At 39.4% G+C, this 19,463-nt stretch overlaps 4 protein-coding genes across 7 annotated transcripts; all 4 read right to left on the bottom strand.

Annotated features, from left to right (window-relative positions):
• Positions 1-794: 794 nt before the first annotated feature.
• On the bottom strand, positions 795-2,844 carry LOC140761415 (pentatricopeptide repeat-containing protein At5g42450, mitochondrial). Its single transcript, XM_073098726.1, has one exon. It carries the CDS (start codon positions 2,814-2,816, stop codon positions 1,248-1,250), a length of 1,569 nt encoding a protein of 522 aa, XP_072954827.1. The 5' UTR covers positions 2,817-2,844; the 3' UTR covers positions 795-1,247.
• A 256-nt stretch (positions 2,845-3,100) lies between these two features.
• LOC140761201 (uncharacterized) lies at positions 3,101-5,439 on the bottom strand. The gene is made up of 6 exons (XM_073098439.1): positions 5,283-5,439; positions 5,097-5,151; positions 4,922-4,972; positions 4,039-4,130; positions 3,841-3,918; positions 3,101-3,469 (listed from the first exon to the last, which is right to left on the bottom strand). The coding sequence occupies exons 1-6, from the start codon at positions 5,336-5,338 to the stop codon at positions 3,316-3,318; spliced, it is 486 nt and encodes a 161-aa protein (XP_072954540.1). The 5' UTR covers positions 5,339-5,439; the 3' UTR covers positions 3,101-3,315.
• A 1,733-nt stretch (positions 5,440-7,172) lies between these two features.
• LOC140761349 (transcription factor MYB59-like) lies at positions 7,173-8,361 on the bottom strand. 2 transcript variants are annotated; one of them, XM_073098630.1, is made up of 3 exons: positions 8,119-8,361; positions 7,908-8,037; positions 7,173-7,827 (listed from the first exon to the last, which is right to left on the bottom strand). In XM_073098630.1, exons 1-3 carry the CDS (start codon positions 8,225-8,227, stop codon positions 7,338-7,340), a joined length of 729 nt encoding a protein of 242 aa, XP_072954731.1. In that variant the 5' UTR covers positions 8,228-8,361; the 3' UTR covers positions 7,173-7,337. The 2 variants fall into 2 exon arrangements, with proteins under 2 accessions (XP_072954731.1, XP_072954729.1); XM_073098628.1 differs by having other exon boundaries at positions 8,142-8,361.
• Positions 8,362-15,484: 7,123 nt separating this feature from the next.
• On the bottom strand, positions 15,485-18,211 carry LOC140761115 (protein SOSEKI 5-like). 3 transcript variants are annotated; one of them, XM_073098311.1, is made up of 5 exons: positions 17,910-18,211; positions 17,286-17,499; positions 17,140-17,209; positions 16,315-17,040; positions 15,485-15,848 (listed from the first exon to the last, which is right to left on the bottom strand). In XM_073098311.1, the coding sequence occupies exons 2-5, from the start codon at positions 17,497-17,499 to the stop codon at positions 15,719-15,721; spliced, it is 1,140 nt and encodes a 379-aa protein (XP_072954412.1). In that variant the 5' UTR covers positions 17,910-18,211; the 3' UTR covers positions 15,485-15,718. The 3 variants fall into 3 exon arrangements, with proteins under 3 accessions (XP_072954412.1, XP_072954413.1, XP_072954411.1); XM_073098312.1 differs by lacking the exon at positions 17,910-18,211 and adding an exon at positions 17,583-17,897; XM_073098310.1 differs by lacking the exon at positions 17,910-18,211 and having other exon boundaries at positions 17,286-17,897.
• Positions 18,212-19,463: the final 1,252 nt, after the last annotated feature.

Below are 19,463 nucleotides of genomic sequence, written 5' to 3'. Positions count from 1 at the left end.
CACAAACAATAAATCTAAAATAGAGAGATAATAAAACAAGGATCTCTTCACACTACCACCCAAGCTACTATTTGGATCTCGTCGGCATTATTTTGACTCTCCTATGTACCTCAACACTCTTGATCCATGTCTAACAGATATATATAAAGTTAATGCGGTGAATTAAATCTGTAAGACGATGTTGTACAACCAAACTAGCCCACCATATTTTGCACCAGTAATTCATTTCCTTAAAACCACCCCAACTTTTTTTAGCCCAACCCAGCAATTCCTTCATATTGTGTGCCACTTCAAAAACAAGTAAAATTATCTCCTTTTATGCAGGTTATCCCTTATCAAAATCCTATCGCTACTAGCCAGCCAGAAAACTAAAAAGAATTTGAGGAATAACCCTAGTGAATTTGCTTCCATTATTAAGAAATATGTACAAGGCAAACCTCCACGTAAAAGTATCATTCCTCTCACCACTCACCTGACAAGACTCCTTGCAACAAGTAGAGAAGTTGTTGTTCATCACACTGCAATTAATCATTCAAATGTCTCCTAAGCAATCCTCAAACAAGATAGGAAATCTGGTAGCTAAGGAACATCCCCTTAGCCAGATAACCCTTCAGAAATTCAACGTTTCTCCATCTCCTACAGCACCAACCAGTCCAGTTTTAAAAACAGCCCCAGGTCTGTAATTATCTAACTATATAAAGATAATAATGATGCAAAAACAGGGGGAAAAAAAGAAGACATAGTTATGCATTTTAGGTGTTAAGACAATGTATTTATTGGCATTATAGCTCCCTCAAAAAAGGACACCTCTGAAAAGAAGCCAAAAAAACACTTCCTGGATAGCCGAGATTGACAGTGAAACCAAGTACAAATAAAAGAAATTGCAATCATGCAGTAACATCAGCAGTTTTTTTCAATCAACTTTCAAACTCTCCCAAGCAAACTGAAAAATTACCATCACTCTGCTCAAATGTCCATGAACCAAAGAACTGGGAAGGGAGTGTGTAATGGTCAAAGACCGTGGTCTCCTCTGTAACAGTAGTGAAATATTGTCTATATTGCTCTCCTCCAGGGTAGAAATTGAGTTAAAAGGAAAGAGGTCAGCAATGTCTACCAACGAACTTGAAGAAGCTAGGAAAGAATAGACGCGTGAAATGACAAACAAGTATCCTTGCATATTCTTCAACACTTGGAAAGTGGTCAGGACACAAGGTTACAATGGAAGATGACCAAAGAAAAACACTGACTTATACATTCAGACATGTTTGTAGCATCCAATAGATCTCATCACTTCGATGATGCCTGCAATCTCCATTAAAGAATACATAGACCTTATTCTGGATTTCAATCCAACTACATCCAGGAATCCTTTTCATTCCCTTCTCTTTGATTTCTCTCCTGATCATCGATGCTCTCTGCCAGCTACCTCCTGCTGAGTAGACGTTGGACAGAAGAACATACGATGATATGTCCTTAGGATCCAACATTCGGACACGCCGAGCAACAGTTTCAGCCAGATCCTTATTCCAGTGTATTTGACATCCTCCAATCAAGGATTTCCAAAACCCTATTCCCGGTTTGAAAGGCAGCTCCTCAAGAAACCTCTTGGCATCGCTAAATCGCCCAGCCCGAGAAAGGAGATCAACCACACAGGCATAATGCTCGGATCTCAGTATGTCCGGCTGTTCTTTCTCAGTCAACCTGAACAACTTGTAGCCATCCTCCACCAAACCTGCATGGTTGCAGCCGAACAGTACACCGAGAAGGGTAACCCCGTTGGGCCTCAAACCAATGGCTCTCATCTTCTTGAAGAATTCCACTGCCTCCTCTCCTCTTCCGTTTTGTGCATACCCACAAATCACCGCATTCCATGAGACGATGTTTCTTTCTTTGAGCCTGTCAAATGCTAAGATACTGTCCTCCAAACAGCCACACTTGGCATAGAAGCTAACTACGGAATTGCCCACATAAACATCAAGCTTGCCTAAGAATTTAATAGCAGAAGCATGAAAGCTTCTACCTATGCCAAGTGCCGCAACATTGGCAGCCGCAGTAAGGACACAGGGAAAGGTAGACTGGCTAGGCCTAACACCTTCTCTACACATCTCCACGAAAAGATTCACAGACTCCTCATTGAGGCCCACTTGGCTGCAACCGCCAATTATCGCATTCCACGAGACCACATTCCTCTCTGGCATGCGTCGGAAGAGCAAAAGCGCATCGCCAAACATCTCCTTCTTCAAATATCCACTAATCAACGCAGTATATGTAACAACATTCGGCTCGCAAGTGTCCTCGAATACACATTGGGCCTCTTGCGTGGTACCCAATTTGGCATAGTGATCAACAAGCGAGCTGCCGACGAAGACATTAGAATGGAGACCCATCTTTGCAACGCAAGCATGAAGCTGCCTGCCTATGTCAAGGTCGTGGAGAGCGGTGGCGGAGCGCAATGTTGTCCCGAAGGTGAACTCATTGGGCCTGACATCAACGAGAAGCATGCGAGACAAGAGGGAAATAGCATCATAATGACGATTGTGGCGAGAAAAGATTCCAATAACTGCTGTAGCAGACACTACATCCCAGTTGGGTATTTCATCAAACAGTTGGCGAGCAAGCGCAAACGCACCACAGTCACAGTAAGATTGCACGAGTTGAAGGTCGTTTCCAGATTTGAGAAGCTGGGCGTGAGATTTTTGGGTGTTGATGAGATGGAGATATGAACAGGGAAGAAATTTTTCTAGCTGGGATTTAGATAATGACGGTCTCATGTGGTTGGGAACAGAACTTGTTACGCGAAGCCAGTTTAATACCATGGTCCATGGTTAATTCTGAATCAAGTGATCATCTTCTTTTTCCGATAAAACCCTCGCCAGACATTTATTTATTTTCAGGTCCAACCCAAAATATTCTCAGTAAATTTTATGCATTTCTTAGTGACCGTTGAAATTTCAAAGCAGGGATCCAGTATGAATGCAATCAAAAATCTTAACAGATAAATAACCTGGAGAAAAGGAAAGTGCAGCATGACAGCAGAAAGTTATCGCCCTTGCCACCTATAAGACATCAAGTATATTGAAAGCCATGAACAAAGCCAAGGTTTGGATGAACATCACTGTCAAAATCAATATGCAGAAAACTAACTTGAAATTTGTCCTTTGACAGCTGACATGTATTACTCTCAAAAATAACACATAGAAGGATCCGGACATTTGCATTATTGATTGCAATCGATTAACAAAACTCCCTATAGAGAACTTCTACAGAAATCTTGGAAGTTGTACTGAAGGACACCAAAATTAAAATAAATAATTTTCATTGGCCTTCTGTTCCAGAGGTTTGACTGTCCTTAGGAGAAGCCCACTGTTGGATAGCACGGGACTTTGTCCATGGATCAAGAGGGGCTCTTTGAGGTGGCTGCGGTGTTGGCGGTTTAGCCTCTCGGAGTTCATTCTCCCTGTCAACAAATCTGCCAACACAAGTCCACAGATGGATAAATTAGTCTACGATAAAGGATATTGAAACTTCATTAAGTTTAGTAATCTATTTACTAAGTAAGCATCAATATGCTGTGCTATCTGTTCTTGATTTGTTCCTTAAAACCTAGGAGAATTTTTCTTAAGTTCCAAGTAACATGTGTAAGGAGATTATTCATCTATCCCGACCAGTACGGATGATCTCTGTTTTCTACATTCTTAAGAGCCATAGAGCAACAAGAAAACTATGAGAGATGGACAAGAAATTTACTGCTAATATGCAAAATTTCATATATATCAGTCTAGTAGAAGAGAACATGAAAATTTCAGGTGAAGAGATAAATATCAAGGCAATAAACTTTACTCGATATATGCCATAGGTGCAGCATCCCCCATTCGTATCCGAGTTCGCAATAATCTTGTATATCCACCTGCTCGATCTCTGGTATGTAGCAAATGTTTGAATAGTAATCAGCCAACAGCTTAAAATACTTACAAACACAAGAGTTCAAAATCGAAAGAACTAGCAACATAACAACCAATATAAATCAATAAGATTTACTTATAACGATAAGCCAACTCCGTAAACAACTTATGAAGAACATCATCTCCACGAACGAAAGCAGCAGCACGCCTTGAAGCATGAAGTGTACCCTGAAACAAGTAAATATGAAGTAAAAAAGAATAGAATTGCAAATTAGGCCTAATACTTAACAACAACAAAAATATCATTAATACCAATTTTCAAGCATCATCAATTCATCTTGTAAAATGCAGTTATACTACCGTGTCCGACATATAAATGATCGAAAGAGAAAGCATGCAATTTGGCTGAGATATTTTAATAGACATCCTTACATGCCCCACACTCACTACTTCAGTTTTCCGCACCCAAGCTTTCTCCCTGGCTAGCTATATTCTACTAATGATACTTCCCATATAGCAATTAAACTTTCATGTTATTTCATTCTCCCTATATTACTTCTTTTCCTTCTTACAAATAGAGTTCTTGAGTGTAGACCTGTAGTTTAACCTCGTTGGCACTCACATTTGATCCAAGGAAACTAATGTACTCCCAAAACAGTTTTATTTCTATTGGAAAATGTTTTACTTTCCCAAGTGTAGATGCTTCTTCAAATTTGTCAACACTACTCTTTAGTACAGTTCCTTGCCATTTTCTTCTTCTAGCTATACCTGCTCCCCGATAAACGTCAAGGGAGGTTATAAGTTACCAAGTTAACTTTCAAATCCTTCATCAGACACCATATTACACTTCTCTTTCTTTAGCAAACAAACGAGTTCCTGAAATGATTATCTTCTTATGTTTGGGATTCGCTCGTTTAGTAAAAAAGTCATCAACATTTAAACCAAACCTCTAACGGTACAACTTTCTGAGTGGCATAGCTGGTCAATTATCAATTTAAAACAAGACATAACGCAATCACCTCTTTCCCCAGCTGGACCATGTTATCCGCAAGCCGACGGACCTCCTTCGCCTAATAACATGAGAAAATGGATGAGATTAGCAAAACTGAAGCAAAAAGAGCAGCGCCCACAAAATACTCGACAAAATGTCTACCAAAGAAACAACAGGGGCAAGAAAAGGAATACAAAGAGCACCTTAGCGACGGTGGTTTCGATGCGTTCATGCTTCACCAACTGCGATACCATCGTCCTGGATGGCAAAATTGTAAGGAGTAGTAGGAAAGCAACGGTAGAGATTAGCAACAAAGACCCAAACGAGGGAAGGGAAGAAATGGAGGTGGATCATAGTAACAAATCGCGTAGGGGAGAGATCGAGAGTACCTGAGCATGGCGACGCGGTGGGCCGCGTTGCGGCCCAGCTTCCGGAACTTGGTCATGGCGGTGGTGATGGAGTTGGCCGGCGACAGAAGCGGGGTTTTTCTGGGATTCGCTAGGTCTGCGAAAGGTTTCGGGTCCGTTTTGTCCTATCACACGCGCGTCTCACGTGAGTCAACCCGGGATCCGACCCGATTAGCTTGGTTGTGGTAAGCTCATAAGCTCCAAGCCCATGAGGCAACTCCTAACTTGAAGTCGGCGCCGCTTTGGAGTAGACAAAGTGAGAATACGTCGCCGTATTCTCAGTAGCATTAATTAATTTACAAGGAAAATTACAGAAACACTCTACAATATGGTATATATAGTTCTACCCTTATGTTTTATTTTTATTGCCTCAAAAATAATACAAAGACAGTCCAATTATCATATAAATAAATTGAAGTGCACATTAATCTTACATTGATTTATAAGTGCACATGCATGCACATACAATTATGCATGCAAATGTTATGCATGCAAATGTAAGTGTATGGGGAACAACATGGGTTTTCTATCACCCACTTGATCTTATCCAATGACCTAATGGATTTTTCTGCTCTCTAATTTATAAGATAAGAGTATCCAACTTTTCTCCCACTATATAATTATCAGTGATAAAGTAGCTCTGATATGATTGTTAAAGTCCATTACATTAACCCTTTAATAGTGAAGGTAGTTTATACTTGAAAAGAACGTTATCTTTCTTACCACATGCATATCACCAAATTCTCTTACCTTCCATCCATTTGAATTGTGAGGATGCTTATGAAATTTATTAGGTAAGGGAGAAAGTATACCAAAGCTACTTATATCACTTGGGATTGAATAAGTGGTCTCTTTTACCTAAGTTCTAGCATTGACAAATTATATATTAGGCTGCATAGACAATTGAAAGCACAAAAGGATGCTTTGACATTAACATCTCATATATGTTTAACTTGTTGGTGGATGTAGCATTATCTTAGGAATTTAGTGCAGGTCGATCTGTCTAATTCTACTCGGGCATGTCATCAATGTGTTAGTGCAACAACTGAGCATATCCGATGAATTTGATCGTGTTCAAATAAAATACAAGAGTGTTGTAAGATTAGAGCGAGTGCAACCAGGGTAGCCAAATGCATATCCAAACCAATTCACATGGGATTTATCTAGATGGTAATACTCTTAGATAGTCACTTGCATGCCACGTGAATGTTTCAATTGCACTGCATTCTTCACGCAGTACTTGGAATTACTCTTGCAAAAGTTTCTTTCTAGCACTCTTTAACTCCACCTCAATGCCGTGGAATTAATAGTTTGTGCTACCACTGGTGAAGCACTTGGCTTAATATATTAGCACGATATATACGAATGTTATCCTTTCATTTAAGAAAGAGATTAATGGGGAAAAAGGTAGGGGAAAATAAAGCCTATCCACTATCTTGCAACTTCCCTTTCATATCCTTTCAGCTCCATGACTCGTATTAGCCACATGATTAATGCACTGAAAGAAATACTTGTGTAATTTATGAGGTACTTATTTTTTACTTAATTTTGTGTAAGTAATACAATGCTCACAAACATTCGACGAAGCTTTTGATACGGCATCACCCAGAAGATTGGTAGTTTTTCACTCCATTTTATAATTATCATCATTAATTTGCATTTATAAAGTGTTTAAGCTCTTTTTTCTGCAAAGATGCAGCTTTACGCTTTTCTCACTCTTTGTGATCAGTTACTGAAGAATACTCAAACGCATTAACAAGAGGATTTTTTTTGTTGTTGATAAAAGCCAATGTCGACGCAGACAGGAATTAGCAGGTCATCCTCTGAAGATTCATACCGCGTCATAATTACAATACTTAGCCAATTGAAATATGTCACACTAATTAAAGTAAGTTTATATAATTTCACTGTGAAGCACTTAAATCCTCAAACTACTGCAGAAGGATCGAGTACTGACTTCTAACCAATAGCTAGCTTCAAGATCACGACTCTCACTCTCACTCTCTCTCCCTCTCTCTCTTTCTTTTGTGATTGTTGTTATTGATAAGGAGCAACATCCATTTGAGGAGTAAACAACTTGAGCTCTTCATCATCCATTCTCCATAGTGAGTCAGGACAATATTCCCAGACAGGAGAGCTCATTGTCAGTGGGCAAGAAACATCGCAAGCTTGCTCGGTACCCTTGCAGTAGTACTCCTCTAAGCTTTGTTCACTCCCTGCCTCACATGTATCTATCTCATTCCATATCTGATCCATGGAGTAGTACCGATTCGCTTCATCATCCTTCTCCTTGGCACTGCTGTTTGTAGAGCTGCAACCTTCGATGCTGGTGTTATTATACCCATCGTTAATGCTTGGTGGGTGGTGATCTACGAGGGAGGAGGAGGACTGGGAGTTCGGAGACGAAGACGACGACGGAGAAGACTTCTTCTTGTGCTCCTGTGCCTTCTTCCTCATATGGGTCCTCCAGTAGTTCTTGATCTCGTTATCCGTGCGGCCCGGGAGTTTACGGGCAATTCGAGACCATCTATATCGTTGTGGCTGTCAGCTTCAAAGCTTCTAAAGCAGTTGATGAGTTAATAGAAAATTAAGATGAATTATAAGAACCTGTTTCCCCATCGGGAATGGAGATCGAGGATGACGCGCTCCTCCTGCGGGGTGACGCGGCCGCGCTTGAGGCCGGGCTGGAGGTAGTTGACCCAACGAAGCCGGCAGCTCTTGCCGGTCCGGTTGAGACCTAAGAGAGAGGGGATTGGGATGTTAGAAAGGTTTGGCTTTCGGTCGTCTTATGGGCAGAAATAAATAAAAGCCTGTATACCTAAATCCCGCCACCCCTCAAACCTGAGACTTTGGCAATGAAATCCCAACGACGTTCGCCTAAAATACGAACGAAGTATATGAGTTGCAGGTCCTCTTGCTCCGTCCATGGCCCCTTTCGGGTTTCTTCTTTCACCATCACCATGCTCTTTAGATCTCCTCCTCCTCCTCTTCTTCTTCTTCTTCTAGTTAATTGGTCTCCCTCTCCTTCTCCCTCTCTCTCCTTATTCCATAGTGGGATTATGCCAAGCCAATGGGGATATCCAATTGGCCTTCGCCCTCTCGTCTATATATTATGGGCAATGGACTCCCCCCCGTCACGTGATGCCACGTGCGGTTGGGGGTGGGGGGTTGGGATTCCAGAATCTTTGATCCCCCCACTAAAATAAGATCCCACTCCCCCCCCCCCCCCCCCATTGGCACGTGTACTGCACGTGAACGTCCCGATTTTCTTTTTGCGTCGTCAAATATCCTAATAAAATTTCAAGCAAATCTATATTTTTAAAAAAAAAATACCCAGCATTTTGCCTAAAATTTCTCAAAAACACTCTTTGTTTAATTTATCCGAGTAGTAATTAATAGAACATAAATAATTCCATTACTTTTGAAAATTCAAAAAAAATATCTAAAATATTCCTCATTTAAAAACTTATTCAAAGTATTACTACAATTTTGCGCCTAGAGTTATATTAACTCATTTATACAGTAAGTAATGGTTAATAAAACTAATGGTAATGTGTTTTTAATAAAATATTTATATAATAGATGTAAACAATAATAAAAATTAGCGGCCTAGTGCTTTTGCTAAATTTCTCAAAATTTTATCATGGGTATCTTTCTGCCAATACTAGTTAACATAATAATGTAGTATTTTTTTCCAATAATAATAATAATAATAATAATAATAATAATAATAATAGTAGTAGTAGTAGTAGTAGTAGTAGTAGTAGTAGTAGTAGAGAGTTTGAAAAGTAAGTAGTAAAATGGTAGGATATAAAATTTAATCTTTCAGCTATGTATGTGGATAATTGGCACTACGCTGTGATGTTCTCGGAACTCATGAAATGGGATGGGTGGTGAGAGAATTCTTTTTCTATATCAAGAATAGACAAGCACTGGCACTGGATCTTCTCCATGGAGATATATATATATATATATATTTAGGGCATGCATATGTAGTGCTACACACGGGAGACATTAATAAAAGCTTACCTGTTGGAAGGGATCAAAAAGTGATGGAAAGCCTATTCATGGCATAATATGTTCAATGGTGGAACTGAGAAGCCTGGTAGAAGGCGACAACTTCATCTATTCATACTCTTCCTTTCAATCTCTGCTACTGTCACTGCAATGCACGTACATAGACTAAATAGTGCTTCCTTTTCTCAAAAAAACTACCCCCAGTGGCTCCATATGTTAATGGGTTCAAATTTATTTTATTTTTCTTTAATTTCAAAAGTTGTACATCAATTTTTTGAAATAGTATCACTAAATGATTAAAACTGTCGTAACGTTTAGTTAAATTTAACTTAGTGGTCTCACTTTATTTATAAGTATAGATATTAGTTTAAGAAATTTTAAAATACACAAAGTAAAATGTATTTAATCATTAATTAACTTATCCTTCTAAGTATCAACGTATAAATTACAGTCCACTTGCCTTTGATTTGCTGAAAATTTGATTTAAGGATGGTAAAGTTTGTTTGATTAGTTTAGCAATTTGCTTTCGGTACATAGAAAATATTGATGCCAAGCAAGGTCGGATTAAACTATCATTTGCTCAAAAAAAAAAAACAGCCTCTCGGGTAAAACTACATGGTACTAGAATCCAGTAGTTTACAGGAAAGATAGTAGTGGGAGTTCCTGTCGAGGTGATGTCGATGCTCAAACAATATCCTGAATAGAAGAATATAAAGATTTGAGCAATCTATAAGAATTAACACTCATGGAGCTGAGATCAGGAGTACCTTTATAAGGCTGAGCAACTCTGATGTGGATGCCACCAATTTGTGCCCAGTGGCCACTTGTCTCTCTCTTTCTCTCTCTCTCTCTCGATCTATTTGTGCATGCAAACTTTCAATGTTATAGTGTCCCGGTTACCTTATCTTTGTTCTGTTGTGCTTGTTTGGATTACATGGCTTAGTTGTCTCTGCCGACATTAATGGATCTGAGAGCTCTTGCTGCAGCTTGTGGGTGCGCAGGTTGCACTACGAATGTGGTCGTCGAGATGAATTGGTCGGTGGATGGATATATAAATCTTCTTCTTCTTTTGTCACAGGCCATCAAGTGCTCCTTTGATTCTTGGAAGGCTTGCTCAAAGCTAGCAGATAAGAGGGCTGGCATTGACCCACGGAACAATAAACTAAATAGTTGGATGAGCCTCTGTGAACAGGTGGTTGCTATAATTGTCTCGCCATATCTGGACTTGCTTCTGCATGCTGTTGTGGGAGAGTTTCAGGCTTAATTTGCAAGAGGGGGAGATCGAGTTTATACCATGGACGTCGAAATTAAAATTTAATATATTCTTCATTCAAACGATCTCCCCCTTTTAAGCTTATGATCTATATAACACAAAATATTCATACATCTTTAATAATGTCAAGTATGACCAAGATTATTACTACCATAATAGTTCATACCACTCCTTTTGAAATCATTATTAATGAGACCGCAATAGAGTATCTCAACAATTCTCACAGGATCATGATTATAAGAAGATGAGCATGTAATTATTACTACAAATTACAACTAATGGTAGAGATCAGAGATTCAACAAGGCTACAACTAATGGTAGAGATCAGAGATTCAACTTCCCCCATTAATATTAGAATTAACATTTGATGAATTTTTTATTTGCATGTATACCTTATAGGTGTCAAAAGTTTAGTAATTTAGCAGACAAAAAGACATCAATGTCCTTAACCAATAAAAATATGAAAATAAAATAAAATAGAAGTATTTTTATTTTTTCTATTTAAAAAAGTATATATTGCAAATAAAAAGATGTTTTAGAGCTAGCAATAGAGTTATGGCTAGTAGGCCCAGAACAAGCTCATCCTATCAAAGTCTAAGTCCGGGGAGTTTTATAACACTATGATTTTAAGATGGTGCATATCTAATTACCATGGAGTAGGGCTGCTACTATGTGGTTTTTAAAATATATGCTGTTTGAATAAGCTTTTTAAAACTATAGTGAATAAAAATAAAATAAGAATTTTTTTTTATATAACCCAATCTTTACCTCGTCGCTAAATTTCTCTTAACTCATTTTATAAAATTAATTTTATAAGTATGGTGCATATCTAGTGATCGGAGCCTTTATTTCTCTTAAGGCTAATACTTTATTATCTTTCTAAATTTTATAATATTAATCTAAAAATTGTAATAGCTATTTTTTAGCTAGAAAAAAAAAAGATACATCTTATATTAGGGTGTGTTTAGTTGTAAAAAGTAAATGAAAGAAATAAATTCTTAGCTACCAAAAATAATTTTTATTTTTATTTTTATTTTCTTCCTTGAAATGAAAGAATCGTTTCATCAGCAACTAAATACACCTTTAGCTAGAATTTATTAGAAACTATGAGAAGAAGATAATAAAATAACAAATTTTAAATTTTAAATTAATTTTCTCTAATTTTTTCATAATTTACTTCTAACAGGAGACGAGAAAGATTAAAAAAAAAAGGGGGCATTTAATTAGTAGTTGGGACTTAGTGATATCATTAGGTAATTCAAATATATATATATTATATCTTTTAGCTAGTTTGCGTCGTGGATAAGCAACAGATACTTTTAGCCTAACAATGAGAAAAAGAAAAAGAAAACAAGACTTCTTTTATTGACCATGTCAACGATGAACCCAGAGACCGTTGAACTCCTCCTTTCCTAGAAATTCTCCAACTAAGCGCGTTAAAGAACAAATTCGATCTTATATACCACGTAGAACGTGTGGAAACCAAACGAAATTTCTACTTACTTGCTTTCTAAGTTCATGACGTCTTTCGTAAAACTCGCTTACGATACTCCCAGGTTGTATATATAAATGCATGCAGCAAGCTTGTAGAGCTCAGTGGTTGTGTGACCAAGCGTTCTTCGAGCTCAAAACGAAGCAGTCGATCGACAAAAGTAGAGGAGAAAACAAGAATGGAGGACAAAGAAATTGTGAATCTCTTGCTCGCCCTCTCCAGTGGAACCAAAAATATCGGGAAGACAAAACAAAGTAAGAAGAGTGGGGATGGAGTTTTCGAGTGCAAGACATGCCATCGTCGGTTCGGGTCGTTCCAAGCTCTCGGCGGCCACCGCACAAGCCACACTAGGCCGGCCGTGGCCGGACACGGCTTGCTCGGGTTGATAGTGGCGTCCAAGTATAAGAAGACGAGAGTCCACGAGTGCGGCATCTGCGGAAGAGGCTTCTCGACAGGGCAGGCCTTAGGAGGCCACACGCGCCGCCATAGGACGGTGACGGTGGCGTCGTTGCTCGATGGCGGCGCCGACAAGGAGAGGGAGTTTGAGCTGGAGGAGCCTCACTTGCTTCAGTTGTTTGTTTAGTTTAGTGCCTCTGCTGCTTGTATAGTTGTATAGAGTTTCAATTCATTACTTAATTCGTTTACTTCAGTTATATGTGTATATATGACATTTTGTTGGTCATATAAATATCTATACATATATATATTCTCGCTTTAGTTATGAGTCTTATGATCTTGAAGTAAATAGATAAAAGCAATTCTAGATCGAAAACAGCCACGATGACTCGATCGATCGTCCTTTTGATAGAATGTTGTATCGATCAGAGGGGAAAGAGTTAAAAGAGAACAGAGATCGCTCGTAAACATAAAGTAGTGATCGACGTGTACGTTGCTTAGTAGAAAGGTAGATATTAAGGTGAAAGAAGCGTTCCAACTCCATCTGGAAGGTGAAGCAAATGGTTTTTGTAGACCATTCAAATTGAGTAAACCAACCATTCAAAGGCAAATGGCATCACTTGGAGTATTAATGTGCTCAGCCCGCCAAGACCGTTCAAACTAAGCGATTGCTGACACAGTCGCCAGAAGAACATTCTACTGATATAAGGAAAAAACTTTCGCAACCTTTTTAAATTTTTTAATCGATATTCATTTTACCATCGTATCTCTAATGTTATTTTACCTTCTTGTACTTTAAAGAATTTCAAACTAGTCCATATATACTTATAACTAAAGTAAGACCGTTAGTTTTTCTGTTAAATTTAGTTGAGTGTAATAGCTTTTTGGTCATTTATTAGCATTATCTCAAAATTCTGATATTTTAGTTATTTTATGTTATGAACTGGCTTAATCAGATCCGCAACGGTTCTGAAGTTTAGATCTTAGGGCTAGATGAATGCTAGGGTTAGTTCGTGGTGTGAAGGGGGAGAAGTTGTTGTGGAAGTGGAAGGTTAAAGATTGGAAAAGATCGACCAAAGACTTAGGCGGTGGAAGAAGCTATGTGAAAGAAGGCACCAATGGCTAAAGTCAAAAGAGAAGGAGGTGTGGTTAAAACTAATTCCAATCCAGATAATCATCAACTAAATTAAACAACTCTAATTATGGTTTCCTTTACATATATATAGAGGCTCGTCCTAAGGACTCATCAACTAAATTAAACAACTCTAACAAATAAACAAAATCAGTCTTTCTTATTTTCTCGGATTAAACTTTCGTTTCTTCGTAAATAGATTCCGAATCTGGACAAGTCATGTCAAAGTTGGAGATCTTGAGGTTGGCGACCATATCCAACTAGTTTGATATTATTTGGATATGTATAGAATATTCTACGAATATTTTTTCAAAACTGCACATAGCTAAATTTAGCTAATTAAATAAAATCCTAACGTACTAAGACTCTAACTAAATCAAATAACCAAATAAGATAATTAAACTTAATTTATTGAGCCCAATCTCCCTTTGATGTGATCCGATCTAATCCGGTTCGCATCATTTTAGCGGTGCTAAGTTAAGTAAATATATAGGAAAATATATTTAACACATTAGTAAAAAATTAAATCACAAATAAATATAATCGGATAGATTCAAATTTGAGAGTGAAGTAAATGAATTAGACTATTTGATCATTTTCTTTTTTCATATAAAAGCAAAAAGAATACTAAAAATTTGGAAGAGAGAGAGAGATCAGGATATAAGACACGTAGATATTGATACGAATCAAACTTATTTTATCACGAATAAGAGAGATAGAAATAAAGACGAGAGTGATAAACTCACAAAATAGAATTCTACTATGGAGATAACTATCGGTTGAAAAGAATAACAAACATATTATAAAATCTCATAAATAGAAGTACGTCATACGTCGTAAACGCCGCGGCGAAGCTAGGAAACTTCCGAAGCTATTACTTAATCCCGTCCTGTCCCAGACCTCAGTCGGTGACTCCCAAGTCTCGCCGGTGTGAAACGACGACGCCTCCAACCTACCACTCTGGAAATAATCCACACGGGACGTGTTGGACTTATCTTATAATGGCCTACACGTGTTAATTCGTCATTCATTACCTACGCTTACTTCAGCTCCAAGACACACTTGGACACCGGAACGTCGACGTGTCTCATTCACAGAGCCATCTATAAAAACGCGTTCCCTTTCCTCTCCCAAGTTTCGGATGGATCGAGCTCAAGGAATGAAGGATGCCAGGGGTGATTTGTTGCTCTCACTCTCATCTCGTACACATGATGAGAGGAAGCAAAGTGAATCCATGGACGGAGGAGGAGGAGGAGGAGGAGGCTTCGAGTGCAAGACGTGCAGCCGTCGGTTCTCGTCGTTCCAGGCGCTCGGCGGCCACCGGACGAGCCACAGCCGAGCGAAAGCCGGCGGCGAAGGGATTGACATGGCGAAGACGAAGGCGAGTCTTGTGCATGCGTGTTCTATATGTGGGTCGTCATTCTCCACGGGCCAAGCTTTGGGAGGTCATATGAGAAGGCACAGAGGCATGCAGAGGGCTCAATCGGAGGATATGGACTTGAGCTTGGATTTGAATTTGAATTTGAATTTAAATTTGAGTCGGTCTGGAGATACTTCGGATTGCCGCTTGCTTCAGTTATTTGTGTAGTTGATCTGTTGTGCTTGTAGAGTCTTGCATATTTGTACTTGATTTATTTCACATTTGTTAATTGCGATTCTTACCATTTTATTTGTACAAGTTCTTTGATCCTCGGTGAACTAGTTTTAAAAGCAAAATATATGTTTCTACCAAGTTGCCACGCTAATAATTTTATATCTTGGATCTCCAACGGCAGCTATTATACAAATAACACCCAAGTAAAAATTTATCAAATATCAATGAAACATAAGATATATAAACTAACGAAAGAACTACGTAGAATTCATTCAGTAGGTAGTCGAAATAAAGCATTGTTTCTAAGGCGAAGAGGAACATCTCGCAGCTTTTTAACATGCAGGTATATAGTTGATTCTCACTCATACATTAGACCCTCTATTCTCACCTATTTAACATTGTCTCCTGAGACCTCTGCAAGCAAGATGAATAGCAGATAATTCAGACACCAAGATGTGCCATTGCTTATATTCTTTGATCAGTCTTGAGTATGATCGACTGGGTGTTTGAATTGCTAAACCTTTTGCTTCCATGAGTGCTGTGGGAGATTTGGCAAGTACCCTTCTTTCTTGTTCCTCGGCTTTCTTGGCATACATCTAGCATGGAGATCTCCGATCTCCTTCGGCAATTCCATTTTAGATCCTCTGTTTGCAGAATAGGAGTAAAAGGCTCATGAACCATCTTAGCAAAGCAATGCCCTGAAGCCTATTGCCAGTTGTTTTGATTTGAAAATTTCAAGAGCTGAATTTTGAAACCAAAGAAACAAAGAGATCTAAACTAATAGCTTCAATTATGCGACATGCATCACTTGGGACCACTTGCTGCAAGTGCATGATGCATTAATGAAATTTTCACCCAGTTTGCACTCTGATCTCGTGATAGCATTCAATCTTCTTCCTTATATCAGATGATTCAGATTGCAGGGCATATTTATTATGCACCAAATATTTTAAAACTAGCAATCATTACCAGTGTGGTGAAATATGATTTAGAATAAGATTGTGCCATTTTAAAGATTGTCCTCTAATGAAAGATACCAACGAGTGCTAATAATAAGGACAATTTAAATCTCAATCACAAAGTTTTAAATTTTTGTAAAGCAAGATTTACCTATCCGCATCGTAGGATGATGAGCGTTTTAAGATTGGGAACTCGGCAACGCCGTCGCCGTCCGTTCTCTTGATCTCGATCAAGCTCCCACTAAAGTATTCTTTCTCCTCCAAGACTACCTTACCGCGAAAACTAGGGCAATCTCCCGATTTGTCCATCACGTCATTGCTCCCCAGCGCCGCCGCGGCCGATCCTCGTGGCAGCCTTGCCCTATGCTGCGCCACCACCGATAGCCCGTGGTCCTTCACCGAGATGGACCCGCACGAGATCAGCTGCATCAGGACGGTTGAGGCCTTAACCCTCCCGCTCGAGCAGCCCCCCACCGTCCGATCCTGATCGCCCCCGCCTAGTGCGGCGATCCGGCCGTCGGATTTGATCAGCGCCTCGATTGCCTCGGGACTGGGCGAAGAAGGCGGCGGCGAGATCTCGTCTCTTCCGAGCTCCGTCGCCGAGTTCTCCACCTCCTCCTCTTTGGCGGCGACCCCTCGCCTTCGATGGCGCTTCTCGTCGGTCTGCGTAGAGGCGTCAGTAGCTCTGAGATCGAGAGGGGTCCACGCCGATCTGGGGACACTTGGGGCTATCTCGGAGGTTACGGATTCCTGTGAGCAAGACCCGGATCCGAGACGTAGGAGCTCCGTACCCTTGAGCACATACTCATGGCCGAGGATTGGATGGATGAAGTCGTCCTCGGAGAGGTCGTGCCACACGAATCCGTTCTTGTAGCTCCTGAAATTTCCCAAAAGATGTTTCCTTTAACCTTAAAACCCTAGAATATGTGGCTACTTGACGAGAAATTGGCCGAGATTTCTATAAGGAGGAACTCACCGCTTAGAAGACCAGGAGTACATGGAAGCCATGCCTTTGCCTCTGAGCTCATTGAGACGGGCGATCACATCTACGGTTTTGGGTGTTCGAAATCAGATCGGCAACGAAATGAAGAAAAGGTGGGATCTTTTAGCTTCGATTCTTACCTCTGAGATAGAGCCCACAAGTGGAGGAGAGAGACACTTCCATGAAGTGGGGGTGCTCAAGGTGGCCATTTCGTGCGAGGTAGTAGACGACCGCTGCTTTCTTCTCCGAAGCCTTCGGTTTCGGCTCCGCCCATACTTTCCTTCTCTCGGGGCTCGCATCCCTCTCTTTCCACTGCTTCACAAGCTCTGCTCTTCCTCTAGAAGCAACTGCCATCTTAAGAAACACCACAAAAGAGGGAAATGGAATTCAAGAAGAGATAGGAAGAAGTAGACAAGGATATGGAGAAATATTGCAACCTAGGGTGGCGGCATTCAAGTGGGCATGCCCATATTTGAATAGAATCACTCTGAGTGAATCAGTAAAAGGTAATAAAAGAATGGAGATGGATCATTCATCATGGCCTCCCAAGTCAACCATGGGAGGGGCCAGGGAGGGAACACTTGCTACTACTAATGATGGTGGGGTACCCAAAATTGAAGCTTTCTCTTTCCCCTATAAACAAAGCAATGGATTGATTCAAAGGAAGATGCCGCCACGAATTGGACGCAACGCAGCACTCCATAGTCTCTGTACTCGAGTGTTGACTAAAAGAGAGCATCTACTGGAAAAGTGTTGGTTTTTACCTGAATTGCATAGATATTCTACTTTGGGCTTGGGAGTTCGTGACAGTGACAGCTGCAATGGAGGTATGCTGGTGTCTTATTACGAGAAGCCATGTAAAGAAATCCATGTGCTTTTGGGCATTGTCTCTGTTTGCTTGCATGGAGAGAAGGGAGGAAGAAGAAGACCCAATTGGTCAATACATGACCACCACGTGAGAAGGGTCAGCAGTCCAAAGAAAGTGTTCACCTACTACTGTTTGCTCTTCTCCCCGAGTAATTTATTGGACAAAAGCTTAGGAGAAGGAAACAAAAAACGAGTGTACCAATTCTTTTTCATTTTGCCAAATTGATCTTCTAATTGATGTGGCCAAGTTAACTTAAATGCGATAATTATAAAAATCTCTCTCAGTAATTCTCTCCGTCACATTTCAGATGATTGAAACTTAAATCACCAGATGCAGGTTCTTAACCTTGATATAGAATGATGGACTAAGTTAACCAATAAAGTATGACTCCACTGAGGGATTCACATAACGAACTAATTTTAGACCAACCTATATCGAACTTAAAACTTTGATACTAAGTTCCTGTTTGAATATATATATCCCATAACACTGTAGTATTCCATTATTTTATATTTAACACCCATATCTTCCAAATAACCTCCAATCCTAATTTCTCCTTCCCTCACTACTCTCTCTCTCTCTCTCTCTCTCTCTCTCTCACCACGGACTGGGTTTTGTCCTTGGCTTTAGGGCCTATCTCTTGGCGTGGTCAATGCTCTATATTTACTATCGGACACCAAAGCTTACACTTGTTCACTTATTCTGACGGTTCACCAAGGCCGCTTTCCTCCTCCCATTTCTCATCACTCGCAGGATCCGGACCCCACCGGAGGGGGATGAAGTTGACGGAACATCTCAGCCATTGGCCGGGATTTCGTCCCCATGCATCCGATTTCCGATTCTTGTTCACCCAATATGACAATGCTGTGTCAAAGCATGGCCACGTACGTGAGAAAGTCAACAGTGCTGCTACAAAGAAAAGTGTTCATCTACTGATGTTTACTCTTTTTCCCCACTAATATCATTGGACAAAGCTTACAGGAAGGAGAAAAAAGGAAAAAAAAAGGGAGAGATTTGGGAAGAAGAAGTAGGAGATTGCCACTGTTTGAGTTGTATTAGAAGAAGATGTTTTCTTGTACTATAATCGTTGTAGCCATTGCAGCCACTGGTTTTATAGTGTAGTTGCAGTTTAATTCAGCTTCAGATTAGAATGAATTATTTCCTATCAACGTCTAACCGTATATGTTTTTTTTTTAAGAATAATTATTTCCTATCTAAATAACTCTATGAATAGAAAGGGAAAGTTAATATTAAATATTTATTTTTAATAATATTAATTATCAAAACTAATCACGTGCAATTCAAACTAATAAATTAAAACCAAAATTAGTATAAATAATAAAATAAAGTAATATAAAAATGCATAATATAAACAGATAATAAAACCTTTAATAAATAAAAAGTTTAAATAAGAAAAATAAAAATTTTAAGTAATTAAGATTGTTAATTT

The sequence above is a fragment of the Typha angustifolia genome, chromosome 6 (assembly GCF_048772165.1).
Source record: "Typha angustifolia cultivar Huaian chromosome 6, ASM4877216v1, whole genome shotgun sequence".
In the NCBI taxonomy this organism is placed as follows: Eukaryota; Viridiplantae; Streptophyta; class Magnoliopsida; order Poales; family Typhaceae; genus Typha; species Typha angustifolia.
This window is presented reverse-complemented; position numbering and strand designations above follow the sequence as displayed.